Genomic DNA, 18,315 nt, shown 5'->3' on the forward strand with positions numbered 1-18,315 from the left:
ATTTCTAGAAGAGAAGCTGAGAGCCCAGAATATCATCTTGCAGCCCCGAATGGCTTAGAGCCCATTCAAACCCCAGCAGCATGGAGGACAGCTGGTCAGGAGGAAACAGGGACAGCCAATATACAAGAAAGGCATCCTGGGGGTGCTGGGGAGGGGCTCAACTGAAAACCCAGGGAGGCTGCAGCCAGGACTGAAACACTGAGTGAGTGAGGAGAAGGTCCTAGAACCTTCAGGGAGGCCTACAGATGGCTTGTAGCTGGACACATGGGTGGTCTGGAGACGGAAGGGACAGCCCATGTGCCATGTCTTTCTGTCAAGAGTGGCAAGAAGCTACAAGGTTCACCCAAGCAGATATGGATATAGCTTCTCTTCACAAGTGGGGACACAGCTATATGAAGAATCAGATAGGAATAGCATTTAGCCATGGAGGCTGGGAGGCGACTTTGCTCAATGTCACCTGCTCTAGGAAAACAAAAGTTCTCCAAACATTCCAGATGGCTATGGGTCAGTCCTGCTCTAAAGCTTTCATGAAATAAATCTGGATGGTGCTCACACTATTCACTACGGTGCCCAGACTGAGCTTTTGAAGAGAGCTGTCTGAAAGCTGCATGTATTGTTTCAGGATGAACAGAAGGAAAGTATCATCTGCTTCACAGCTGGTGAAAGAAAAACAGAATGGTGTTGCAAATCTGTAGGAAGGAAACCAGAGAGAGCCACTGGTCCTTCACACATGCTTTCTGTGCAGCATCTAGAGACGCAAACGCATGGCTAGGCAACACTCAAGACCGAGGCTTTCCCCCCGCAGCGCTGGCTTTCCCCCCACACCATCATCTCATGTCATCCTGGGGCCAAGAGGTCTGCAAGAGAATGGAGCTCCAGGAGGCCACGTTAGCAGGCAGGCCCACAGAGAGATACCAGTCACCTCCCAAGGTGAGAAATGAGAAGGCGGCTGCCCACTACGGCAGCCTCCTGGGTACAACTTCTACTCACACTTCCCGAGATGTCTGTCTGGGAGCTCACGTCCAGGTACTGTTTCGGCAGTGAGAAACCTGAACTTTCCAGAGAGCTGCTGCTGGACCACAGGTCAGAGTGGGACCCTCTGTCGATGAGGAAGCCGTCCTTCAGCATGGCGAGGCTCTAAGGAGGGGAGGGCAAGGTTAGCAACACAACTTTCTGGGAGGGAGCTCTGGTTTGTCACCCTCCATGTGCTCTCCTCTCCACTTCTGTAATGTGGTAGGAATCCTAGCTCACTCTGGATATTCCACTCACCTCATAAAGAGCTGGCAGCAAGTGTGTGGTTGCTCAGTGCCGGGTACTGTGCTGGGTGTTCTACTCTGGAAAGACTGGCATGGACACTGGCTCTAGAGCTACACTGCTTGACTTGGAATCCTTGCTCTGCTACTTGCTAGCTGTGTGACCTGAGCTAGTTGATTAAGCTCTCTGTGCCTCAGTTCCCTCTCCTAAACAAATAGGGATAACCACAGGGCCTGTCTCATAGGACTACCATACTGATTTAATGAGATGGCCAGTATAACGTGCTAGTACAGCCAACGCTCAGTAATTGTCAGCTTTATCATCATCTTACTTAAACCTCACATCAGTCCTCTGAAAAATGACCTAGGATTATCCCCATTTCTTTGCTAAGGGAGTTGTTACATGCAAAGGCTGGCAAATGACAGAGCAGGATGTGGTCCTGGCCTGACTGAAGATGCAGTGCTCTTAAGTGAGAGTCATGATAGGAACATGGCTCACGACTGTCCACGAGCGCCTGAACGTTTTCATCAGGTTGCTGCCCTGGGCAAGAGCTTCAAAATCATTCTGTTTGTCCTAGAGCATAAAGCTCCCTTCACTAAATCAGTTATAGCAACCCTGAGCCTGAGTCCTAATCTGCCAGTGGGAACACAAACAAACACAGTATCTCAGAGGTCAGGGTCATTCCGGTGAGGGGAGGTAGAGTGTCTAAGGGTTAAAAGAATAGACATCTGTGTCAGTGTTTATGGGTTCGAATCCTCGCTCCACCATGGACTCGGGGCTGTGTAGCAGTTATCTGTATGAAGGGAATAACCTAGGGCTGATGTAAGAGATAAGTGAGATACGATGCATGCAAAGTGTCCAGTTCAGTTGTCTGGCATGTTAAATCACAACGATTATCATTTGTCTGGTCCTCAGCAGAGGAAGAGCATGCAATGTAATTCTTATAAAGATGTTACATTTCGGTGTCAGGGCTGTGGATGTCAAAACCATCTCCCTCCGTTTGGTTCTTTGAGAAGTAAGCCAGGTGGCCAGAGCCAGTGACAAGGACATGACCTTTGGACTCGACCAGATGGCTCCTAGTACAACTCTGCCAGTGATGTGACTTTAGGCAAGCCACCTATCGCTTCTGATTCTCCTTTTCCTACTCCACACAGTGAGACTGAAAGCCCAAAAAACTAGTGATGAGAGCTCAGTGATCTGTGCAGCATGTGGAAGTAGTGTGAGTCTTGGCACAGAAAAGTGCTCCGGGCACACGTGGGCAGCTCTGTCAGTTAAGCATCCAACTTCGGCTCAGGTCATGATCTCATGGTTTGTGGGTTCAAGTCCCATGTCGGGCTCTGTGCTGACAGTGCAGAGCCTGCTTAGGATTCTCTCTTTCTGCCCCTCCCCAATTTGTGCTTCTCTCTCAAAATAAATAAACTTTAAAAAAAAAAAAAAAGAAAGAAAAAGAAAGAAAGGTGCTCCGAAGAAATTGAGAGATGGGACCCACATCACTGGAGCTCTCGTACCTTAATGAGATCTTGCTTTTCTTTTTCTCCACAAGTGATGGCCTTTTTGATGGCTTTTGTTTCTCTCAACACAGCCTGAGCTTCATCCAGTTTGTAGCTGCCCTGAGCATCAGACATTTTCTTATCGATTCTAGGAAACAGTCAATGGGAAAGGTCAGAAAAAGATAGGGTGAGGGATGAAGTCTCCCCAGGGGATAAGACGACAGGCTTCAGTCCTGCAGCAAGGCTCCTCTCTGTCCTGCACACCCTCCGTTCCCCAGGTCTAGCTGCCTGTGAAATGTCCCACAGGGTGGGGCTGCAGAAGCAACACCACTCTTTAAGTCAAGGGTCCTCTAAGCATCAGCTCTTACAGGAAGTGTTCCCTGATTACCTCCCTGCTTCCTCCAGGCTAGGCTAGGTATTCCCATCACACTGCACATAGCTGGACACTGCAATCATTATGTTGTGTTCTAGTTAGCAGGGCATGTGGTAGTATCCTTGACTTGTTACTAACAGGCTTGGGACAGGGTTGAAAATGTTTAAGTAGTTTCAGTATCTGGCAAAGGACAGTCCTTTAACTCAAGGTCTCTCAACCTCAGCATCTTGACATTTGGGTAGGATGATTCTTTGTTGTGGGGGGCTGTCCTGCACATTGTCGGGTATTCAGTAGCACCCTTGGCCTCTGCCCACTAGGTGCCAGTAGCATCTTGGCCCCAAGCTGTGACAACCAAAAATGCCTCCATACTTTGCCTGGTGTCCCTTTGGGAAGAAGAGCAAGATCTCCCTCAATTGAGACCCACTGCCTTTACTAAGTATTTGCTGAGTAAACACACAAGGAAGGAAAGGTGTGAATGATGGAAAACTCTCAGCCCTGCTACTTAGTAGTGTGACCTTGGGCATGGCACTTAACAAGAGGCTTAGCTTCCTCCTCTAAAATAACCTGGGTAATGTCACCTGCCCAGCCCATGTTCATGAAGCTGTTAGGAATGTCAAATGGGATAAATAAAGGATGGATAATCAAGTGCACTGGGAGGGATGGGATAAAATCAGCTTATCTAGGCCCCATATACAGGTTCATTTTGGAGGGTGGAGGGGGAGTTTAAAAAAAAAAAGAAAAAAGTTAAGGACTACAATGCCACTTTCTGAAGGTCAGACCAAACCAGAGATGGTGGAGGTCCCCACCCTCTGGGGAAGGAGGCTGGGGTATGGAGAACCTTCAGAAGGCAGAGATAAATTTTAACTGCTTCACACTTTCCACAAAGGCGAGGCCTGAAGTTTTAGTCCCCAGTGGAGAAAAGGAAGTTTTACCATCTGAGGGAACACCACAAACCCATTATTTCAGGATGAGAAACCGCTCACAGGCATTCCTCTCTGGTTTCCTGCTAGAAGCCAAATTGTCCTGGGCTAAAAATAACCTGAGTGGGGAATCACTGATGGGGGGAGCAGGTTTTCATCCTGGTCTGTCTGTGCCTCCGAACAGGAGAGAGGGAGAGGACTCCGGTCTCAGCACAGCCCTCCCCCTTCCCTTCCCTTCCGTTATTTCAGCCTCCGTGGAGAGAAAACAAAGCCCCATTTATGTCTCCCCACTAAAAATAGCCTGTCTATTCCTTTCGAGGACTTGGGCCTGAGCAAGCCTGCCAGGTTGGCTAACATTGGTCTCAAATTTAGTTTGAAAAATTAGTCTAAATGGAGCTTTCTGCAGCAGAGGCGTGCCCGAGATGCTCTGTGGAGGGGAGGACCCCCCAGGACGGGAGGTGGCCCGGCCCCAAATGGAGGGGAGGAGGGCAGGGAAGATGCCACTTGCTTGAGTCGGGCTGGGGGCTCTGGGGAGGGGGCTGTGCCCAGCTGTCCTCTGCCAACAGGGTGAGGATGGCTTTGAATCCTCAGCAGGATAAGACAGAAGCGGTTTGTCTGCTGTGCCTTGGGCTCCTCAGACAGCCTCTACCTGATTTCCCTCAGGGGCCTTAGCAACCCAGGCTCTGGAATTTGGCTCCAGAGAGTAGCTCCAAGAGGGAACACTCTTGGGATTGAGGTTGGGGGGAGGGGAACAAAGGGTCACCATTATGTGCTCAGTGAATGAATCTCTCTCTCTCTCTTTTTTTTTTTTAAGGGAAAGAAAAGTTATGTGGTTGTAGGGGAGAGGAGGGTATAGTGGGCTGCATGTGTTCTAGAATTTCCAAATTATGCGGCTGTCCGGAGATTCACACACCCGGGAGCCGCAGGACAGCCACGCAGAAGCAGGGCAAAGGCTCTGACAGCAGGCAGCTCTTCTTGGCAATTCTTACCTGGGCAGGATGGCTTTGGGGGATGTGCCTTGAGATGCCGCACTGCTCCCCACCCACAGGGGTGACATGCCACATCGCATCTCCTTCCTGTTTACAAGGGCTCAGGGCAGCTGACAGGCCCAAGTCCTTTTGATTTTTCTTCTCAGGCTCCTAAGAGGCATCCTTCAATCCTCATCAACATTTCCTTTTTTTAAAAAAACTGGGGCTGCTGACTGTGAACTGGACAAATGGAAGAGTTTCACCTTCCCCCATGCTCTGCAAAGGGAGGAGGCTGAGATAGAAATGACTAGATCACCTCCCACCACTAGCTTCTGAAAAAGATCCCAAGGGACAAGGAAAGAGGCCTCATGTTTTCTGGGTATGATGAGGGGGTTATCCAGGATGAGGCCAGGAAGGAAGGTATTAGCACATGAGCTTCTAAATCCAACAGTCCTGGGTTCAAATTCCAGCTTTGATGCTTACCAACGGGGGGGGGGGGGGGGGGGCTGGGGTATATTTTCACCCTGATCAGTGCCCTCATCTATAAAGTGGGGCAGAACAAAAACTTCTCTTAAAGGGGCAAAGACAATGAAACGAGGTGACTGATGCACAGTCATTGCCCAGCACAGACCCTAGCCCGGGGTAAATACAGAGTTCATCTGAGTTCCTCCCCATATCCAAGCAGGCACACAGCTAGAGGTCACCCCCAACACCCCTTACTGACCCTCACACTCACTGCCAGGCACTGTCACATGCTTTAGTTTCTTTACAGTGACTGATTTTTCAGATAAACCAAAGCTCAAGGGGATTATGTCATTTTTGTAAGGTCCCAGGGAACTGGGATTTGAACCCAGGCCATCTGCCTCTTGCAGCTACATTCCTAACCCTCTATGCCAAGGTGTGTATTAAAGCAGATGTCTTCCTCCACACTGAATGTGGAGCCAGCTTTGAGCGTGGGCAGTCAGAACTACCAGGAGTCTTATCTGGGCCTGATATCAAACGTCAGTTGGGTGGAGGGAGGAGAGAAAGAAGGCTTGTCTTTGGGGTTTCAGCATCAGCTTACCAAAGAACAAGAATTTTCAATGCTGCTACAGGGTGACAAAGTGGTAAAACAGGTTTGTGGTGGCTCAGAGAATAATGGGAAATGTTCTAACCAGAAGCTCCTGAAGACTGCAGGAAGGGGGAGGAGGGAAAGGCCCCTGCGGTAAGATGACGTGGGAGTGAGTAGTCTTTCAACTATGTGTTCAGAATTTGGAGGGCTCATGAGGTTATTTGCTTTATAGGTCACGAGAAGGAATTTTCTAAGCTCATATTACTGCTCTCAACTGTCACTGGCATACGTACATATACATATATTAATAACATATGTACCTATATAAGCACACATATATAAACCATAATTTATAATAACTTGGAATACCAAAAGAACCCTATTATACACAATCTATAATACAAAGCCATACTTTCTTAAACCTTGTGTGGTGGGGGATTCATGGTAGCTCTCCCCTCCAGACAGTGGGGGCTTGAGGGATGGGAAGACGTGAACAAGAACCAACCAACCCCTCCAGTGGTCACATTTCCCTGGATTAAGAGAGCCTACAGACAGACATCCCCAGGCTTGGAGCTGTGGCCACAGAGTGGTGGGGGTGGATTTGAGGTTCAGAGAATGAGGAAGAGGTATAGTCAGACAGCGAGAAAAAGCAAGTGACTATAGAAGCTGCTGACTGTAGAGATGTGGCCTCCCTGGGAATCTACTTGAGATGTCCCTTAGGACAGAGAAATCTCCTGGATGTTCTCCCTGGGGCTTCCAAGAGGGGTCCCAGGCACCTCTGTAATAACTATACACTGAGTCCTTCAGACATACCGAACATGACTCAATGCAGGTTTGTTGCATGTATGATTATTCCTAATAATGTGACTCAGTTTCCTCATCTATAAAGTGGAGTTAGCCAAAAGAACATTCTTTAGAGAGTTGCAGTGAGGATCAAATGAAGTCACTCAAGCAGAAAGACTGAAAGTGCTTCCCGGCAGAGTAACTGCTCAACAAATCTTGCTAGTATAATAACGATAAATAGCCATCAACGCACCTGCTCTAAAGAAACAATAGAGGTGTACCTTGGTGGCAAGTCAGCTTCTACAAGTGAAAATTACACTTGGTCAAAGTTATCCTGGGAACTCCTTAAGTCATCTATCTAGCACAGTGTGCGTGGCACCATGCATGCTCTTCTAGCGATTGGTGCTGGGGAAGAGGCCCTTGCTCCTACTGTGGGGCACATTCGCTGTTCGTCTTTAGGGGTTATGGGGGAAAAAAGTTTGTTTTTGTGTGTGTATCAGATCCTACTGGATCTACTGGAGGACATGAGACAGGTGCCCATAAGTGCCCAGCAATACTCGTTTCTATGACAGAATACTTGTTTTTATGACTAAAACTCAACTGAACGGAACAGACTTTAATGGCTTCAGGAATTCAGAGATCTCTGGTTTGAAAGGATTCCTCTCTTCTCCTTCTGAACCTCAACCTTGGGTGACAGTATCTTGAGTAAACACCAGTGGAGTAGAACTGGGATCAAATGATTAGAGTGGCCTTAAAGAAGAGAGGGGGAGAGAGAGAGAGAGAAAGAGAGAGAGAGGCAGGAAGGGGATTACGGGGCATCCCTATGCTCTGCATGGCAGGGTAGACTTACTTCTTCAGGGTCTGAAAGCCACGCTCTTTGAACTGCAGCTCCTGCTGGAGGTGAACCATCTCTCTCTTTAGCTTGTTGACCTGGATGGCAGAAGGCCACACATGGGGCTAGATCAGAGGTTGATACAGAATTGCAGGCTGCCTTCTCCTCTAAGGGGAACCCAGTGCCCCCCCACTGCCCCTCAGGCCACAGGGTCACAACACCATCCCCTCAGTGATGCTGCCTTGGTCTCTGCAGCTGCTCGTGTAGTAAGCGTCCAAGCCTGGCTGTCCTGCAGGTCAATCCTGGCTAGCCCTCACTTGAGGGAAACAGGAAGTGGACAGGTGTCAGCTGACCTGGGATAGAACTTGGCCTTCCCACTGCCTTGCTGGACGACCTCTCTCGAGCCATCTCACCTCCCTGAGACTGCCTCTCCTGTTCTGATAGGTGGGGAATATGGTAATTCACAGGGCTGTGCATTACTTAAAGGAGGTAATGGGTATGGAGGTGAGAGGCAGTGCAATAACTTTAGAGGCAAGACATGGCCCGGGAGCTGGATTTGGCTTGCAGGAATGCTGTGTTTGGTTTGCAGTTATAAAATTTAAAAATTTAATTGCTAATAATGAAATATGGAGAGATTTCACATAATAAGCCTAAGTATAGCTCTCTTCTAAAAACAGAAGATCTGCCAACACTGAGCCCTCATTCCAGCACAGCCACAATAGGGTAGGGCTGAAACTCAACTACCCCTTTAGACAGGGCACACCTCTCTAAGGCTACACTCTTCCCAGCATACTCTACTGCTTCACCCCTGGCCCACTTCCCCCTTTTGTTTTCTTGTAGGCATGATTTTGGAAAACCTACCTGAAGTTATCACTGAGCCTGCATTCCAAATACTGGCTTTCCCTTGAACAAGTCACTTAACTGCTGTGTCATAGTTCCACACAAGTAAAATGGGAATGATATTTATTCCCAAGAAGTCATGAAGTAATTACCATGAAGGAACTAAATAAGACAATATAGAATAAGCCATAGCTAGGAAGAGAGCACACTGCGTTAATAACTGTAAGTTCTTTGACCTTGTGTAAGCCCTGAATCCTTGTGACCTTGGGGCAAGTTACCCTAAGCTTCTGTTTGCTCATCTTTAAGTGCAGATATGGACAACAGCTGCTTCGTGGGTTTGCTGGAGGAACACGAGACAGCATTCATGAAGCACTGAGCACCATGCTTGGTCTACAGTGACATGGTCGCTGCTGTTACCATTACAATTACTGTGACAGCTGCTACCACTGCTACTACTGCTGTTATTTAGGGTCCTGTCAGTCAGCACCAGCCATCACTGCCTGGTGGAAGCGTCTCCTTTGGTCCAGTGGGTGGGCAAGCGGCCTGTGGCTGCCTCGGTGACCCCCCTTCCACAGTACAGGCAAAGAGGCCCTACCCGGGATTTTGCTGTGGCAATTTCAGCTTTCAGGATCTCAGGGTCATACTTAGAGCTGGATGACGAACCCGACACCACTGCAACGAAAAAGAAAAAAAAAAAAGTTCTGTAGAAGAAACACATTTTGGGAGAGATGGCTTATTTGGACATCTACATAAACCCAGAAAGGAATCACTAATCATGAACAAACTAAATGTCCAACAAGGGGGGGGATTTTTATTTTTTAAAGTTTATTTATTTATTTTGAGACAGAGAGCACACAAGCAGGGGAGGAGCAGAGACAGGGAGAGAAGGACTCCCAAGCAGGCTCTGCACCATCACCGCAGAGCCGGATGTGGGGCTTGAACTCATGAACTCTGAGATCATGACCTGAGCTGAGATCAAGAGTCAGACACTTAACTGGCTGAGCCACCCAGGCACCCCAGTGAAGGGGAATTTTGCTAAATAAATATGGTACATGCATAAGTGAGGATGATACAACTTAACGTGATTTAAAACAATTGTACGCAGGAATTCTGAACAAGGGAAAATGTCCAAAACTTACTGCCACCTGAAAACAGTAGTTTATAAAAAGCCATAAAGAGTAACTTAAATTTGTTAAATATACACAGTTAACAAACATATATATACACATATGCATCTAGAAAAAGCACAGAAAGAAATATACCAAAAAGATAATGTTGATATGTAGAGATATGGATGATACATAAGACCAATTTTCATCTTTGTATTTTTATTTTCCACACTAAGAGGAATACATTTTTATAATAAGAAAAATAACTAAAAGTATTATTTATTGTACTCTACAATATTAATGTACTTTAAAAAAATTTATTTGAGAGCATGCAAGCAGGGGAGAGGGAGAGAACTCCATGCTCAGTGCAGAGCCCAAGGTGGGGCTCAATCCCACAACCTTGAGATCATGACCTGAACGGATGTCAAGAGTTATCAAGAAGCGCTTAACCAACTGAGTCACCCAGGTGCCCCCTTAATGTACATAACCCTACCACCCTAATTCAATTCTCTTTTCTCAAAGTTACTTTGATTATCCACAGTTGTTATGTAGTTGTAATTACTGCATTTTAAAAATTTTAAAATAGTATTTATGTCTTGAAAAGATATTTTAAGGCTTACAAAAATGAACATAACAGAGTAAAATACATTTGAAGTAAGGACATGAGACGAAGGGAAGACAAGAATGAGGAATCACATCCACAGGTGTGAGGTTAGTTTGCTCATGCAAACATGGAGGGTCCCCTTCCTTACCAGACACCACAAACCTGGCTCTGAGCTTCCTAACTGGTCATGTGAAGAGGGAAAGGGGCCCAATGTACAATTCATGGTGTCCTTAATATAAACACAACCCCACTGTTCATGACAAGGATAGGCATTCTTAGTATGGAGGCCAGAGAAGAGCTTCTCCCCTGGGGCCTTAATCCCAACCAGGTGTGCAATTCCATCATTTCCTACCCCCCCGCCCCCCACCCCTCACATCCCACCTAGTGTCTTCTGGACACTATGTGTGCACATGCACAGTGAGATCAACTGCTGGGGCCTGGAGTTTCCTGAGGACAGAGACTGGTGGCAATTTCCAGTGTTGGGAGGTAGGGCCTTCTGGTTATGCATGAGTTAAAATGGAACACTGAAAAGTTCCGGAGAAGGGAAATAAAACTGTCTGCATAATAACAGTAAAGATGATAGGCGGTGTTGCCTTTGTGCCCAGTTTACAGTGATGATGATGAGGAGGAGGAGGCTTTACCAGAAGAGATGGGTGGTGGGAATATCTGGATGGGTGGGGAAGACCTTGCAGTCCCCATTGTCAGCTTGGAATAGGGACTTCAGAATCACATGTTTGTTTTCAAATGGAAGCTTTCATTTCCTGCATTCTAATTCCTCTGATGTTTGCTGAACTTAGGGATTTCAGGGTGGGATTTGGCTGGATACATAGCTGGAGGCAGTGATTTAAGCAATTTCCCCTTGACAGTCTTTTTTCAACAAAATTTTAAGGTCATTAATATTTGTTACCCACTGATTAATTGTAAGAACATGATGAAAAGAGTCATTGGTGAAGAAAAAAGATGGGGATACACTCAAAAGGGGGTGTCCATTCTCTGAGCACCCCATCCTGTCAACCACTCTGCTAACCAGGCTGTGCCACTGGACTTGGGTCTACACCACAGGGAACTGTAAGCGAGAGAGTGTTAGCAGCCTGGGAGAACCCATGAAGAACTGTAAGACCTACCCTAACAGGGAGAGCATGACTGTGGGGACCAGAAACACCAGTGCTTATCTGTGGAAAGTGGGCGTGCTCCTTGGACATGCTCAAAAATCTTGGAGGGAAGGGAACCCAAAAAAGGACAGACTCCTGGGGCACCTGGGTGGCTCAGTCGGTTGAGCATCCGACTTCGGCTCAGGTCATGAGCTTGCGGTTCGTAAGTTCGAGCCTCACGTTGGGCTCTCTGCTGTCAGTAGAGTCTGCTTTAGATCCTCTGTCTCCCTCTCTCTGCCCCTCCCCTGTTTGCTCTCTCTTTCAAAAATAAATATTTTTAAAAGTTAATGAAAAAAAAAAGGAGAGGCTTGATTTTATTCCTATTAAAAAAAAAAAAAAGAACGGACTCCCACCAACTGAGCCACTGGGGGCTTGGATTCTTATGCTTTGGAGTACCACCGTGAAATGCACTATTTGTATCCAAAGCTGTTGAAATGGGATGTAGTCTGTTACCATTTTTTTTTAAAGTTTATTTATTTTGAGAGAGAGCAAGAGCATGGGAGTGAGCTGGGTGGGGGTGGGGAGAGGGAGAGGGAGAGGGAGAGGGAGAGGGAGAGGGAGAGGGAGAGAGAGAGAGAGAGAGAGAGAGAGAGAGAAAGAGAATCCCAAGCGCCTCCACACTGATACAGGGTTTGATCCCATGAACTGTGAGATCATGACCTGAGCTGAAATCAAGAGTCAAAAACACTTAACTGACTGAGCCACCCAGGCATCCTGCCTGTTATCATTTCTTAAGTAAACATTTTACATAAGTAAAAAATGCATGTGGAAAGGTGCACAAATCATGTGTGCAGCTTGATAAATTTTCACAAAAGAAACACACTCAGCCAATAAGCACCAAAATCAAGAAAAAGGTCATTGACCTCCTTCCCCTTGTGCCACTATCCCCTCACTATCCCTCCAACAAAGGAATTTTATATTCGAACAGGACCTCACAGGGTGACTTTAAATGCCCACCTTTTTATAGCTTTTGATTTGTAAGCTTTTTTTCAAGTTACAGATGACCACAAGTTTAACAGTCCAACACAGTACAAGGTTTGTTATAAAAAGAGAACATTCCCCAGGTCCCTATCCCTCACTCCTGAAAAGGGAATCATTTCAATGTGCTCAGCTAATTTCTTGATTACCAAGAGGCAGCAAGTTATTTTTGTTTTAGGCATTATGTACTTACTTACCTCTCTGGAGGACAGGGAGTTAGCTTCCCACCCTTCTCCAGGCCTGACATGGTACATGTGCACCCCTCCCAGCTCCCCATCCTCAGAGACAGCATAATCTTGGTGAAAGCCATCCTCAGTGTTTGCATTACTTTTACTCTGTAAACACCACTCGGGCCAGAGGCATGTAGCTGACTTTGCTTACTTTTCTTTTCCGGCACATTTTTTTGGGTTTGTTTTTCCTAGAGTTAATAATTGTCATTTTTATGCTTGCTCACTTTCTACAAACTGATCACAGATTCAACCTCACGCTCTGCCAGTTATCTGAATCTCCCCTCACAGGGTCCAGGCCGGTCTGCGTCCTGCTGGTTTCTGCCCTTTGGCTCTGCCTGGCCCAGGCACGTGCCTGCTTTGGCGTGAGCTGGTTGCTCTCTGTGCTTCGGGCATCCTGAGATGCCCTTCCTGCCTCTCTCCTCTTTCCTAAACACCATGTCTTCCCCTCCTACCAGCTCATTTCAGTAGAACACCAGCAGCTTCCCAAGGAGGAGGCCACAAAGGAAAGAAGCTTTTGAAATCATGCATGTCTAAAAATATCTTTGTTCTACCCTATAGTTGATTAAAGGTAGTTTTGCAGGATATAGAATTCTAGGTCGTAAGTGATTTTCCTTAAAAATTTGAAGTCATGGCTCCATTGTTCTAGGTTTCTAGTGTTACCGTTGAGCTACTCTGAGCTCTGATAATTTTTGTGTGGCCTGGTTTTTCTCTCTGAACGCTTTCAGGATCTTGGATCGTTCCATGTTTGAAGCAGTACAAACATATGTCTTGGTGTGAGTGGACTTTCATGCATTGTGCTCACTAAGCCCTTTCAATCTAAGAACTCTCTTCCAACTGTTCTGGGAAATTCTTCTGAAATTATTTTACCTGATGCTTTTCTTCTCTGTTTCCTCTGGAACTTTTCATTATTCTGATAGGTTTCCTGGCCTGGTGCTCTACTTTTTTTTTTTTTTTCCCCCTCTTTTCCATCTCATTGTATTTTTGCTCTGATTTTTTAGAAGATTTCTTCAGGCTTACCTTCCAATCTTCCTACGGATTTTGAATTTCTGCTATAGCATTTTAATTTCTAAAGGTTCTTTTGTGTTCTCTTAATGTTCCTTTCTATAAAATATAGCATCCCTTGGGGCGCCTGGGTGGCGCAGTTGGTTGGGCGTCCGACTTCAGCTCAGGTCACGATCTCGCGGTCCATGAGTTCGAGCCCCACGTCGGGCTCTGGGCTGATGGCTCAGAGCCTGGAGCCTGTTTCGGATTCTGTGTCTCCCTCTCTCTCTGCCCCTCCCCCGTTCATGCTCTGTCTCTCTCTGTCTCAAAAATAAATAAACGTTAAAAAAATAAATAAATAAATAAAATAAAATATAGCATCCCGTTCTTGTTTCATGGGTGTGTAGCTTCTCTTGATGTTTTCTCCACGTATACTCCCTGTTCCCACAAGGCCTCCCCATCACCAAGGGTTTGTTTTCATCTCTATTTTGCATGTCAGAGGCTTTGCTCAGGTGTCTGGAATCTCAGTTGTCTGCTCCAAAAGCAGAATGGAGGGGCGCCTGGGTGGTTTAGTCAGATGAGCAACCAACTTTGGCTCAGGTCATGATCTCATGGTTTGTGAGTTTGAGCCCCGCGTCGGGCTCTGTGCTGACAGCTCAGAGCCTGGAGCCTGCTTCGGATTCTGTGTCTCCCTCTCTCTCTCTGCCCTTCCTCCACTCATGCTGTGTCTCTGTCTCAGAAATAAACATTAGAAAAAATTAAAAAAAAAAAAAAAGGCAGAATGGAGTGAGGTTTGTTGACTGTGGCTTATATGGTACATGCTTTGGCTGGACTGTTTCATCCAGAAATGCTCAATGTCTTTACATCTCTTTTATCTGGTCAGATTCCCTAGACTCTGCTACTATCCAGCCTGGGTGGTAATAGCCTGGCACCATTCTGGGGACCAAGTGGTACATGTGAGCTGGGATCTCAAATCCTATGGGTCCGAGTTCACTTAATCACTGTGTTTTCAGTGTGGTGCATCCCACCTTGTATCCTGCCAGGTTGGGGATGGGCTGTATGATTTGGGGAAGAGATTTGCTTGTCCTTTTCCTAAAACAGCTTTTACCCAATCCTCTTTATCTCAGGGCCTCCTCAAACTTGACTTACATTCCCAAGGACAGCTGAGGATTCCAATTCCCACGACTTTTGCCAGTGATCTACGTAGACCAGAGTGCTGGTTTTCCTCACGATCAGCTTGTATTCTCTTTTCTCAGGTCTATCAGATAGGTTGTCACCTACCCATCTGCTTTCCAGCTTCCACATCTTATTGTCACTCTTTTTTCTCCCAGTCTCCCTGTCTTTGTGCATGTACTCCTTAAAAAGGAAATCTCTTATTTTGCATTTTCTTGGTTTCAGGAGTGAGGGAAATCAGGTAGGTGGTTCAACTGGCATTTTTAACTACAAGGTTCCCAATGATTGCTTTTTCAAATGGGAAACCAAGGCCTAGAAGAGGAAGGAACATGGTGAGGGCCCAAAGAACCCAGTTATCCTGAGTTCTCATCTTTCAGAGGATGGGAGAACCCAAATGTAACATAAGAACCTTAGAATTTGACTGATGACTTGTATTAAGAGAAAATTAAAAAAAAATTTTTGATGTTTTTATTTATTTCTGAGACAGAGAGAGACAGAGTATGAGTGGGGAAGGGGCAGAAAGAGATGGAGACACAGAATGTGAAGCAGACTCCAGGCTCTGAGCTGTCAGCACAGAGCCTGATGTGGGACTCAAACTCATGGACTGCGAGATCATGACCTGAGCCAAAGTTGGATGCTTAACTGACTGAGCCACCCAGGTGCCTCAAGAGAAATGTTTTTGAGGTTAGATACTCCTGGGTATAAAGGCTCTGCCACTTTTTACCAGTGTGACCTTGAAGAAGCTCCTTCCCCTCTCTGGGCCTCAGTTTCCTGATATGTAAAAAAGAAACAATATTTGCAGGACAGTTGGGAGGGGAAGGTTACTTTAAATAATGGATGTGGAATGCCCATCACATTGCCCTGCAGGAATATAACAGGTGCACAACAAATATTAGTTCTCTTCTCTTTCCCCATGGAGCCAGAGACTGCACCAGAGGTGCTGACAAAGCCTCCACCCCCAGGACCCCACCTGTGGCCAGGCCCCACCTCAGCCAAGGCCAGGTGGCAAAACTCTCACAAGCTCAGGCAAGCCATCTGAGTTAGAAACAAGGCATGTGACCTCACCAGTCTATCAACATGTTGGAGAGCTTGACTTGGAAGACAAAGCTGGTTTTAAAACCCATAGGAAGTCATGAGGAGGAAGGGTCATGTCTTTTTAACTGGGATGCTTAGGCTGGGGACGCCCCAATTCCTGGATGGTTTGGATCTCAGATCTGGTTACCAGAGATGACCTCAGTCACTTTAGGTGGAAGTTCTTTAACATTCAAACCAGTGGTGCCTTTGAACTTGATGGAGTCATATGATAAGACTGCATCATTATTTCCTACCACTAATCATGTATTTCTTCTTATTAGTTCCAGGGATCTGTTAAAATCTTTTGTCATTTCAATGCCAGTAAATTAATAATAATATCAAACAATTGTTATTATTTATTGAGCTTAAGAATATGACAAGTACTTTTCCAAGTACTTTACATCTGTTAACTAATTTAAGTCTCATAACACCCCAATGAAGGTGATACCATTATTATTTTTTTAAATGTTTATTTATTTTTGAGAGAAAGAGAGAGAGCAGGTGAAGGGCAGAGAGAGAGGGAGACATAGAATCTGAAGCAGGCTCCAGGCTCTGAGCTGTCAGCACAGAACCTGATGTGGGGATTGAACTTACAAACTGTAAGATCATGATCTGAGCTGAAGTCGACACTTAACCGACCGAGCCACCCAGGTGCCCTAAGGTGATACCATTTTTATGTCAATTTTATAGAAGAATTTGAGGCAGAGAGAAGTAGCATATAACTTGGGCAAAGTTACACAGCTAGTAAATGGCATATCCTGGATGTGAACCCAGGCAGTCTAGCTCGAGTTCATACTCTCAAAATATTATGTAAAGTATTTAAGAAGAATGTTGAGCCATTAACATATTCTAAGGGTACTGGTTTACTGATACCAGTGGTTTTAAACTGGGAGAATTTTGCATCCCCCTAGAGTATATTTGGCAATGTCTGCAGACATTTTTGGTTGTTATAGCCTGCGGTAGGGGTTACTATTAGCATCTAGTGGGTAGAGACCAGAAGTGCTGCTCAACAACCCACAATATATAGGACAGTCCCTACAGTGAAGATTTAGCTGGCCTCCAATGTCAGTAGTACTGAGGTTGAGAAACTCTGACATGGACCCAGGAGAGGAAGGTACCATAACATTTTATATTTAAACAGAAGGGATCATACACATAAAGAGGTGAAGTATGTTCTCCAAGAGGACACAGTAACAGTGGAGATTCAAACTCAGGCCCTCTGACTTCAATGTCCAATGATGGTCATCTCTTACCATCAGGCTTCTCTGTGGAAATATATCATTCCTGCCCATTTGGCTCTTTTCCCCACCTTGACTTTTTATTTTGGAAACTAAATGTATAGCAAATTTGAAAGACTAATATAATATTAATATACCCTTCTTTTCCTAGGTCCACCAATTTTTAACATTTCCCCACATTTGTTCTATCTATCCCTCCCTCCACTCCAATTCTTCCTCTCACTGAGATGCCCGGTTCATAGAAAGCCCTCAATGAATGATTACTGAAAATGGTGGGTGGCCAAAAAATGCAAACCTGTCCTCTATTCAAAGCCACCAACATGTCATTGGCAGCTACTGATCATCTTACTGAGACTGATGGCATAGTTATATTGTTTTTTTTCCTGCTAGATCTTTTTTGAAATTAAGCTGTAGACATGAGGCCACATGCATGTCTTAAGAACAAGGACATTCTCCTACATAGCCACAATATGATGATCACAATTAAGACAATCTTCCAAATATCTGAGAATGTCTGTTATGGCTGCTTCCTCCTCACCCTCCCACCCCCCCGCCTGCAACCTCAACCCAGGGTCTAACCAGGGTGCAAACATTTAATCTGGTTTATGCCTCCATTGGTTTTTGTTGTTGTTGTTAAGTATAGAAGAGTTTGCCCTCTTTCTAGTTTTTCACACTTTCCCCCCCCCTCGAAGAGTCCAGGCCAATTATCTTGTAGGACATTCCACATTATGGAGCTGTCTGGCTGTTTCTTGATGATTTGATGGATGGTAAATATTTTTGTCAAGAATCCTCCACAATGTTCTTACTGCATCACATCAGAAAGCACACGATGTCAGTTCGTCTCCTTACGGTGATGCTAATTTTACACCTGTGTAAGGCGGTAGCTGCAGTTCTTTCCATGTGAAAATACACTTTACCTTCTGAAATTCATAACTGACTTGTGGGGTGATACTTTGGGTCCATGTAAGCATCCTGTCCCCCAAAATACGAAGGTTCATTTTTATACACACTTGTCACTTCTCAGACTGCAGGGCTTCAGGAGAAAACAAAATCACCCCACCTCTTCAAATCTGAGCTTCGCTAGGGACAATAATATCTCCCTGCCAGGACTGTGGCAAGGATGATGCTATAGATTGAATTCCCTCCTCCCTGCCCCCAATCCATATGTTGAAGCCCTAACCCCCAATGGGATGGTATCTGAAGAAAGGTCTTTGGGAGGTGATTAGGTTTAGATGAGGTCACGAGGGTGGGGCTTTCATCATGGGA

At 45.8% G+C, this 18,315-nt stretch overlaps 1 protein-coding gene across 3 annotated transcripts in view; it reads right to left on the reverse strand.

Moving 5' to 3' along the window:
* The window catches only part of WWC1 (WW and C2 domain containing 1), a 155,180-nt gene that overhangs the window by 49,700 nt on the left and 87,165 nt on the right, over positions 1–18,315 (reverse strand). For all 3 annotated transcript variants that reach the window (XM_043596305.1, XM_043596319.1, XM_043596312.1), the window contains 4 exons: positions 9,107–9,183; positions 7,690–7,769; positions 2,763–2,892; positions 991–1,137 (listed from right to left, as the gene is read on the reverse strand). In XM_043596305.1, the coding sequence (XP_043452240.1) occupies positions 991–1,137; positions 2,763–2,892; positions 7,690–7,769; positions 9,107–9,183 (434 nt within the window). The remainder of the gene's footprint in view (positions 1–990; positions 1,138–2,762; positions 2,893–7,689; positions 7,770–9,106; positions 9,184–18,315) is intronic.

Source organism: Prionailurus bengalensis, chromosome A1, assembly GCF_016509475.1.
Source record: "Prionailurus bengalensis isolate Pbe53 chromosome A1, Fcat_Pben_1.1_paternal_pri, whole genome shotgun sequence".
In the NCBI taxonomy this organism is placed as follows: domain Eukaryota; kingdom Metazoa; phylum Chordata; class Mammalia; order Carnivora; family Felidae; genus Prionailurus; species Prionailurus bengalensis.